The following is an 11,029-nucleotide window of genomic DNA, read 5'->3' on the forward strand; positions in this document are numbered from 1 at the left end:
TGGAGTTAACACCTTAGACTTATGACGTCCCCTCCCCCGAGCCATCTGACCACCTTTTTCCAGAGTCTCCTTCAGCCTTACTCCCCCCTTCGTGGTCCCTAACCCGAAGGCTAGGAGTTTAAACCAACAAACGAGGAGAACTAGGAGAACCAGCTAAATTTGACGATAGACCACCGTGCCGGAAACCTTAAATTACCTCGCTGGAAATCGCTAGAGCAAGAGAGCCGTCGGAAAATCGACATAAAATATATTTAATATATAACTATTTTATTTTAAATTAAAATTAATTATGAAAGATAAAAATAAAATTTTATTAAAATAATAAAGATAAGAAAAAAAGAAAAAAAACTATAAATTATAAATTAATAATAACGTATAAAAAATAGAGAAAAATGGATATGCACTGACAGGGTAAAATATTTTTACATTGTCAACCAATCACAACCATATATTCAATTAAAACACAATTTTAATTTTAAAAAACTAATATGACATGACAAGTGTAAAGATTTTGATTGGTTGTATGTGTAAAGTTAGTTTACACTGTCTACCTTTAAACTCTAAAAAATAAGTATAAACTTGTGAGGTAAACACTCTTATCAAAAAATATAAATTACCATATAAAATTATACACTATAAAAATAAAATAAAAACCTATCTAGCCATAACCTTTATAGCATGATGTTTCTTTTCTTTACTTAACTCAAAAGCTAGTCATAACCGATAATAATAATTATGGGGTAGAAGCTAATTAAATTACAATTAATTTTATTTATAATGTACCTAGCCCAAAATTAGGTACCAAAACAAAACACCATCTTTTCATTTTCACTCCTTCGTACTAAACACGCTACTATGCCTCAACAACTTCACCAATTTTACCTAGTGTGACACATAAGGAAAATGTTGCAATAAATTATATTTATATAGTCATTTAATGATACTTTAAATAAAAGATTAACATTTATACATACTTCACCGTCCATGTGACATTGATGCTACGTGGCAATAAGTGATATAACCAACGTAAATAAATTAATTCTTTTTTTTCACAAAATTAATTAATTAATTCTAGTTGCTTATAGATTGGTTTCTTCAAATACTGCCACAATTGTCTTAGAAAGTGAATCCATTTTTTCTTTTCTTTTTTCTCAAAAGGAAAAAAAAATTCAATGTTATTAATTTTTTTCCAATTATATTATTCCTTAAATGAGATTTCCAATGCATGCATTGGACCGTGGTGATAAAACTAAAATTAAAGAATATTTAGAATTTTCATTTTTTTAATTACTTTTTCAAAAACATGCATTATTATTTTTGTACTATTTTAATTATGTCGACTGTAAAGGGCCAAATATGCTTTAATTTTTTATTACTTTTTCAAAAACATACATTATTGTTTCTGTACTATTTTAATTATATCAATTTTCCTTAAAAGGGTAAAATATGTTTTATTTTTTATTTTTTAACTTTTGTCCACATTCATCTAGAATTCAACAAATTCAAGTCCCTATAATTCAACAAAGTAAAAAAAAAAAAAAAAATTTTGGTCTTTACTATAAATAAATATTTATTATTTTTAAAATTAATGTATCTTATCTGTATTTAAGGTCAAATAAATTAACCATTTAATAAATAAAAATAAATAATTTCTTTATTTTTTTTATTATTCTTATTAGTGAAATAAATAATCTTTTTGTCTACATAGTATTATAAATAGAAGAGTTATAGACATAGATTTCTTCATCACAACATCATAGTCCAATAGAAAATACACATTCAACTATGGCTACCCTCATTGCTCCTAGCAACCATTCTCCCCAAGAAGATGCTGAATCTCTAAGAAAGGCTTTTGAAGGTATTATCAATGTTCATCTTTTTTTATATATAAATTTATTTTTGTAATGAAAATTTGTAACAAAATTTCATATACATGATTAGCATAATTGATGAATCTGAAAAATATCATATTGTATTCAAATTATTATCGAAGTCGTTTGTCAGTGTCGGAGTCATGTTTGAGGTGTATGTTATAATTGATGAAATTGAAATGATCAAATTTGTGTAGGTTGGGGTACTGATGAGAGAACAGTGATAACAATTCTTGGTCATAGAAATTCTCATCAGATTCAACAAATCAGAAGAGCTTATGAAGAGATTTACCAAGAGGATCTTATCAAACGTTTGGAGTCTGAACTCAAAGGAGACTTTGAGGTAACTTTATTTATCAAAGTTTATTCTGTGAAGTATTTTTTTTGAATATGTCGATGAATTTTGAAATGTGTATAAATTTATGATCAACCAGAAAGCTGTATACCGTTGGATCTTGGAACCGGCTGATCGTGATGCTGTTTTGGCCCATGTTGCTCTCAAGAGTGGTAAGAACTATAATGTGGTGGTTGAGATTGCTGCAATTCTCTCCCCGGAAGAGCTTTTTAATGTGAGACGCGCTTATATTAAGCGCTATAAGCACTCCTTGGAGGAGGATTTGGCTACTCATACCTCGGGCCATCTTCGCCAGGCAAGTACTTTTTTACTTTTTGTATTTCTGATCTGGTGTTTAGGATTTAGGATTTAGGGTTTGTGATGTTTTTAATTGTATTGATGAGATTTTGTGGTTGATTTTTTGAGCAGCTTTTGGTGGGGTTGGTGACTGCATTTAGGTATGTTGGTGATGATGTGAATGCGAGATTGGCACAAAGTGAAGCTGATATTCTTCATGAGGCTGTGAAAGAAAAGAAAGGAAGCCAGGAAGAAGCTGTTAGGATCTTGACTACAAGGAGTAAGGCTCAGCTGATTGCAACTTTCAACCGTTACAGAGAGACTCATGGTACTTCCATTACCAAGGTATAGAAGATAGATCTTGCACACAAACACTGCAATGAAATTGAGAAAAGTAAAATTCTGATGCGATTTGTTGTGTAATTTTGTGTTCATTTTATCTTTTTACAGAAGCTGTTGGATGAAGGATCTGATGATTTTCAGAAGGCTTTATATACCACCATTCGATCCTTCAATGATCATGTTAAGTACTATGAGAAGGTATAACTCACTTCTTATTTTTGTTAATCAGTCATATGATACTGCTATTAATCAGAGTCATCTTTGAGGATGTGCAAGACAGACTATCTTGTACAGGGTCTATATAAACTTCCATTGTTGATAATAATGGTATCAGATGTTTATAGGGAATTTACTATAATAGTGATTTAATTTGAGATTTTCTGATCTTGTTATAGGTGGTGAGAGATGCGGTGAAGAAGGTTGGAACCGATGAGGACGCACTCACCCGTGTGATTGTGAGTCGGGCTCAACATGATCTGAAAGCCATCTCAGATGTTTATCACAAGAGAAACAGTGTTCCTTTTGAGCAAGTTGTGGCTAAGGAAACCTCTGGGGATTACAAGAAGCTCCTTCTCACTCTTTTGGGCCAAGAAGATTGAGTTTTTTTTTACCTTTCTCTAAGTGTGGTTTTAGTTTATCTTTGCTTTGTGAGAACTTAAAGTTCAATCTTGTTATGTAGTATGTTATGTTTGATGGTTCATTTAGACATGCTGTATTGTAAGTTTGAACTTTTATTAATAATACATGAGGAACTTGCTCAAAAATAAATGAATATGTGTCAATGGATGAAAAAATCACAAATTAATTCTTCACCACTAAATTACTAAGTTGTATGAACTATGACATAATTTTTTTAATTGGGATTTCAAACATGTGAATTCAAGATACAAGAAACTCTTGATTCTCCAAATGTAGGATATTTGGAACAAGATAACTGAGGTGATGTGTGTGCGTGTGTGTGGTCTAGCGGTGAATCGCTTGAGTCTTGAGAGTGTGCTCCTCTCAAGATCTCACGTTCGAAACCCGCTAGGTCCAAATTGTTTATTAAAAAAAAACTGAGGTGATGTGTGTTGCTTGGCCTTTTCATGTTGGCATAAGAATATTACAATATTTTATGTTTCACCTAGAAAAAATCACCCGAATCAACTGTGCTATGTCACTATGTGTCCAAGTGTGTGATGACATGACATTGTATCAAAACTAGTACTATAAGATAAAGCCAAACAAGGAAGGTGTCTATATACTAAACAACCAAGTAACAAGACAAGACAACTTCAAAGTTAAAATGACCAAACATGACATTGTTTTGTTCATATCTTTCTTTTTACTTTTTAAATATTTTAAATAAATAATATATTAGATTGTGTAGGAATCCATTTCTCTCATATAAATAAGCATTTTCAAAGCAAGTAGAATTGGTTTTCTTGAAAATTATATATTGTGATATTTCCCTAAAATTATTGTCTAGCCACTGATGCCGACCAACCCCTACAAAGGAATTGTAAATCTTTCATATTCTTTGTTAGTACACGGGGACTTTTCTTTCATTATCATAAAGGATGTTAACTGAAAATGCATATAACGGTTTTTTACCGTTCACTCATAACAAATAACGAATTTGTTATTCCCTCTCTAATATATATATATATATATATATATATATATATATATATATATATATATATATATATATATATATATATATATATATATGACTTTTATTTCGCATATACTGATTTGAGCATTGTAGTGCTAATTTTGTAGGTCAGTCACTCTCTACCTTGTCTAAAGCTTTGATCCACCATTACCATCACTTTTTACTCCATTTCCGGTTCTACACGGAGTAGTAGTGCTGTCTGTGGGAATCAACTTTTGATTCATACGATTTTCACAATTTCACACTCACTCTCAGATTCATCGGTTCATAACCTCCCCAAATCACCAAATCAAGAACATTCAAGATTGAACACGAAGATTTGTCGCATTTGATCTAATCAAGTGTAATTTCAATTTTTATTCCTCGAATTTCCATATCTCTAGTTCCTACGACTTCAAGTGATAGTTGGATCCAAAAGTACTTTATCTAACATCGCGCTTGAAGTTGCCACTACCGCTTTGGCAACGATCAATCAACAACATCTACCTTCTCCGCAAGGCATCGAAAATCCTATAATAGGGTTCCATTGCATCCAGATCTTGTCAAGGCTCCTCAAGTAACCAAAGTTGTCCCACTGACCTGATCGAACCTCCTGTTCCGCCACCTGTCTTACAACCAAAAGCCTTACTTGGCCTCCAAGTGTTATAAGCAAACCTTAGGTTGCAAGGTGCTAACGAATTGTTGAACATTATGTACAACATCATTCGGCAACAATTCGCACACACTCAATGAAAGGTTACATTACCTCTAAGAAAGCCTCCACAAGGCTCCCCCTCACAAATACTTCTCAAACACTCCAAACCGAATTTAATGCATGATTTGCTGGATGGCATCTTCAAGCCCATCTCCGACAAAAGTCACTACATCAGCTAGGGCAAATTTCTTGGTATTCTAGTGTTCAATCATCTTCCACCTTCAGATACCGACTGGCACACAAACCACTCTACATCTTCAGGTTTAAGATAATTGAACAGGGGTGTTATACCCCAAAATTTGCCCACATATTTTTCAAGAAAACTCCAATCTGAAAATTAAGGGTCTCATATAATCATGGATTTTTATTTCAACAAATATCCTGACATATGAAATACTTAGTTTTTAGAATCTTTCTTATACAGTAATTTGGCTTGCAGTTGAATTTATTCTTACGCAAACACCAAATACTGTTTATTACTTCACACATGCTATTTATTTATTTACAGATAAATAGTACTGACACAATTGGTACAGAGTTAAATCTTTTTGCAGGCGCAGAATCAGGAAACTCAGACTGTACTGGTAACAAGTAGATTATTATTATCTTTTGTTTCCCACTAATTTTTGTACTATATTCCATTATTTGCAAAAATCTTTTCAAATCTCTTTTTCAAAAATCAAATCTCTCTTTTTCCAACAATATCATACACTTTCTTTCAAATCTTACTTCCACTCAAATTTTCCTTTTGTACGGAATCACATCATTCCCCAACGTCTCTTTCCTTCTTTCCATTCTATAAATACCTCTCATTTTCTTTCATAAAATCTCACATCAAATTCCAACTCATCTTTCAAATTCCTACCTCATATCTATTTTCTCTTCTTCCCTAACAAGAATGGCAAAGTGGATAGAGACACTGTTTCTTAGAGTCATCACCATTGCTACGGTGATCATGACTTTCTTCTGCCTGCATAGTCCTGAAGAGTGTGGACCTGCAATGGTTGCACTCCCAATCATCTACATGTTATTGTTCATAGCATGGGTCATTAATCGTCATTCTTAAAAATTGTCGTATTTCTTATTTCTTAAATGTACCGTTTATTCGTCGTACTGTTCAATATAGTATGTGATATTTGTACTGTCAGTATTTAATGTTGTACTATTTGTCATAATATTGCTTAATTACTAAGATAATATTTTGTGTGTTTTCTGCCAGTCAAATATTCCTATTTCTGTGCATTAAATAATTTTCAGGGTTATTATCGGTAACTTTGCCCGTATACCGTAAAAATTAATTATTTATTATGTCTATGTTTTCCTAACAAGTCATGTAAATAAACTTTCATTTTTCACATAAAACAAAAACAAAAACAACAAAAATAAAATTAACTTTGACTGTTGATCTTTCACTCTAACTGCTGCATCAATACCCGGACAGTCAGTTGACAGCCAAACTGCTGGCAGTACAATTCTCAGTGTTTTGTACCATCAATCAAATCAATCTTTCACAATTCAAATTTCCAAGATCTTTGTGTTAGAAGTCTTCTGAATATCACGCGATTAGCAGAGACTCAACACTGCACAAAAATCAGGTACGCTTAACTGTCTCCTACACAAACAGTCCCTAATCAGGGTTTTTCTTGTTTTTACAGGAGCAACAAGTTTTTTGAGAGCTCAAATGGATTTCATACACATCCATATATCTCAAAGTACCATCATACAAATTTTCAAACTTCAATTCACTCAGACGCACCGTCAGCAGCTCAAACAGTCAACAGACGACCCGTTTGACCAAAAAAGTCAACAGACAGTCAAAAATGAAATTTTTTGTCAAAATCCATATTTTGTCAAAGGATTCATCATTTGATCATTGGATGATCATAATTCATCAAGGAAAGATCAAAAATCAACAAAACCCTAAGATTCAAAATTAGGGTTTTTGCTTGAAAAGTCAACTCAACTTTGACTGATCATAACTCTCTCATCCTTCATCCAAAAAGTTCAAACCAAAGCTTGTTTTGAAGAAAATTCAATTATCTTTCAAATGCCATTGATCCCATGGTCATTGGATTCACCATTTGAAAAATATGATCAAAGACATTACAGGTCATTTTCAAAGTCAACAAAAAGACACTTTTTTCAAAAGGACACACAAGGAGCTTCAAAAATCATTTTGACATGAGACCAAAGACATTGGTTAGAGGACTCTTTGAGGTTTCTAAAAAGTGCAAGAACTCCTTCATATGACAAAAATTGAAGGATTTACACCTTGTTGAAGTTGGCTAAATTTTGGAAAAATACATGAAATCAACATTGTTCAAAATTGCATTTTTTCCAAATGGGGCCAAGTTTTCAGCATTCAAACATCCTTGCCATGTTATTATGGGCCTCCCACGACCAAGACTAAGCCCATAACATTTTTCATCCATGTTTGCTTGATTATTTCTTATTTTAAGATTAAATTAAAAAAGAAATGCATGGATAAATGATAGCTTGCATTCCAAGCATGACTCATCAATGTGACTCATTCAACTCTGTCCCAAAGCAAAGTACAGCAGAGGAGAAGAGGAAAATCAAGCCATGGTGGCTTAAAGACAAAGCTACCAATGTTGAAAAAGTCAAGATTCCAAAAAACCCATCAATGCTCTTGGCTTAGTTTCTAAGCACTCTAATGCTTATAAATAGGCTATAGCACTTCAGTAACAAAAGAGAGGCAAGACCAGAAGCATAGCATAGCATATAACACTTGTAATCACTTCAAAAATCCAAAGAAAAACTCAAATTCGAATTTGTAATTTCAGTCCATTTCAATACAAACTAAGCATTCATATACCTTCCTTAAACATCACTGAAACTATCTCAATCAATTACAAGCCTTGAAGCTCACTGAATCGAGCTACACAGGTCAAAATTTGTTCAAACTAAAATCAATTCGTATCTGGTTATTCACACATGTTTAACAAGATGTAGACATACTATTGAGTTTGGTTTGAGGTGTAGATCATTTCTGGAAACTTAATTGAAGTTTGGACACGTATAAACGAAACTACCATTTTAGGGTTCATAGCTTCAAATTTAGGGCTTTCCAAATTAGGCAAAATTAGAAGTTCTGATTAGCACCATTAGATTCGCATGAACAAGACGAAACGAATGGAACCATCGCGCCAAAAATCTTTGCATGTTTACCCCTATTCGCTATTTTGCAGGTTGGAGGTTCACTTACTATAGCGTTTTTTTAATAAAAACGCTGTAAAAGGCCCTGGCGAGAGGTTGAAGATGATGAGGTGTCCCCACCTCATTGGTTCAGACGCGCGCGTTTTTTTTAAATTGTCCTCTGATTCTGTGCTTTGCAGGTGTAGCTTTTACCACGTGCCTCACCATCTGGACCACCTGATCTCATTTAATGAATAATCCAACGTGCCAGATCAAACCATCCTTATCATGGACTCTCAATCCAACCACACAGGATCAGTATCCTTTATTTCTATTTTATTTTCTATTTTTATTTTAATTTCTTTGTTAAATTAATTAAAAATAGTTTTAAAAATCCAAAAAATACACAAAAAATATTTTTAGACTTCTAAAATAATATATGATTTTCTGAAATAAAAATATTTTTATTTTCTTCAAAATTTCAATATTTTGCATAATTAATTAGTATATTTATATATATTTGCTTTTTAATTATTCTAACCAATCAAAAAATCATAAAAAAATTGTTCTTTGTGATAAATATTGTTTATATATTATAAACTAATTTTGTACATATTTTGAATAATTTTCTTTTTTAAGTTTTAATTATTTGTATAATTATTTGCATAATTATGTTTTAATTAACTTAAATCAATTTCAAATCAATTCCAAAAATTCCAAAAAAATTAGTTTTGTTTTAAAATTAATCAACAAATATTTTGTACATATTTTAAACTTAATTTCTAGGTTTAAATCTATTTTCATCCTTTTTCTTCATTTTAATTTAATTAATCATGCATTAATCATAATTAAAATCAATCATAAAAAATCCAAAAACATGCCTTTTATTTTTCTTGCAATTTAAATTCCTAGATAAATGTATAGGATGTCAAATTCATGTAAATAGGCTAGTTTACATTTCCTGCATAATCGATGTAATAGCGTAGATTTACTTTCCGCACTTTACATTTCCGCACTTTAATTTCCAGCAAATATAAACTGCGTGTATGTCAAAGATAAAATTGAACCGTTAGATCACTAACTTCAAAGATAAATATCTGAATCCAATCACAATCACACTTGCACCTCTTCAGGTAATCCTTTTTCACAATCTTTCAAAATCAAAGTCAAAATTCTACTGTTTTGAGTACAAAATCGAACCTTGCTTTTATATCCGGTGAAAGGATAGATTTTTAAAGGAAACAGGATAAAGACCTTACAACTCAGGGTAGACCTCCTAGTTTGCTTGCTCAAATCAAAACAAACAAAATTCTCATGCACTGTTGTTTTTTCAAAACTTTCCAAAAGACAATACTTTGTATACATCCAAACACGGATTATTACAAAGTTAACGTTCTTTTCAAAAACATCTTTCGAAAGATAAACAAGCATTTTGTATACATCCACACACGGATCATTACAAAATTCAAATTACAAAGGTATTTGAAACCACATATGAGCAATTTCAGAGCAATTGAAAAGTGATCGAAAAACAAGTGAGCTAAGCAAACTTAAGAGCCCATGGATAACCATGGATACAAAGGGTGCTAACACCTTCCCTTTGTATAACCTACCCCCTTACCCAGAATTTCTTAAAGGTCTTTTTTCTGTTTCTTTTATAAACCTTTCCTCAATTGGATAAAATAAAAGGTCGGTGGCGACTCTGTGAATTTTCAAAAATGCGAAAGCATTAAGCGACAAAAAAGAGTCAGTTCACGTATCTCTACAGAACAGAGGTATGGCCCGGAATTAAAAAAATCGGAGGTCCACAGAACTGGCGACTCTGCTGGGGAGATACTTTCAAAAACAAAATGTTTTCAAAAGGGGTTACCTTAAGAAAATAGATCACTTCGATGTTTTCAATTGTTTGACTTGATTGCTCTATTTTTCAAAGGTTTGTTTGGGTATTTTGCTTGTGTGAAAGATTCTAACCCGAATCTCGAGATACCTTAAGTATATGACAATAGACCAAGGAAACTGTACGGCATGTACCGATACGGTTGATCTGGTAGTCATCGTTAGTGCGATACTTTGGTTTATACTGATGTCCCTTGAAAACGATCAAGGAGTATATTAGGCTTCCGAAATGTCATTAAACACTAATTTGTCTTAGAACCTTTTTAGTTGAACTTGACTTGTGGCCTATTAAGTGGCTAGCTTTGAAATTGATCGAAGTTAGTTATCCTCGAGGAATATTTTGATCGGCCGCTCGAGCGCCGCATTGAGATATTACTTCCAAGGATCATAGAACCCGAATCCAATTCTAGGACAGGTTTTAACCAACTCAACTTCAGTGGGGAGGGTATCACCTATCAGCTCCATGCAAGCCTTTAAACCTAAGGCTATTGTTTGATTTGTTTTTGTGTGCCACATGTTTGCATCATAAGCATATCATTTTTTGCACCAGACACTTCAAGGATCAAAGAGTTTACCTTTGTTTTTGCAGGTAATGGCTCCCGCCACCAAAGATTACATCCGAATCAACATCTCAACGGTACCATCTGAGCTAAAAGACTTAGTGTCAGAGTTCCCCAGGAATGTTCAATTCACCGAAAGGCATGGTCACCTACTCCATTTGGTTACCTCAAAATTTGAAGAAGACATGATACGGGTCCTGTTCCAGTTCTTTGACCCTGAAC

The 11,029-nt window shown here is 32.7% G+C and overlaps 1 protein-coding gene across 1 annotated transcript; it reads left to right on the forward strand.

Moving 5' to 3' along the window:
- The first annotated feature begins 1,701 nt into the window (after positions 1-1,701).
- Positions 1,702-3,612, forward strand: LOC131618459 (annexin-like protein RJ4). Its single transcript, XM_058889678.1, has 6 exons — positions 1,702-1,858; positions 2,069-2,214; positions 2,306-2,521; positions 2,635-2,847; positions 2,953-3,042; positions 3,240-3,612. Exons 1-6 carry the CDS (start codon positions 1,786-1,788, stop codon positions 3,441-3,443), a joined length of 942 nt encoding a protein of 313 aa, XP_058745661.1. The 5' UTR covers positions 1,702-1,785; the 3' UTR covers positions 3,444-3,612.
- Positions 3,613-11,029: the final 7,417 nt, after the last annotated feature.

The sequence above is a fragment of the Vicia villosa genome, linkage group LG7, assembly GCF_029867415.1.
Source record: "Vicia villosa cultivar HV-30 ecotype Madison, WI linkage group LG7, Vvil1.0, whole genome shotgun sequence".
Lineage (NCBI taxonomy): Eukaryota > Viridiplantae > Streptophyta > Magnoliopsida > Fabales > Fabaceae > Vicia > Vicia villosa.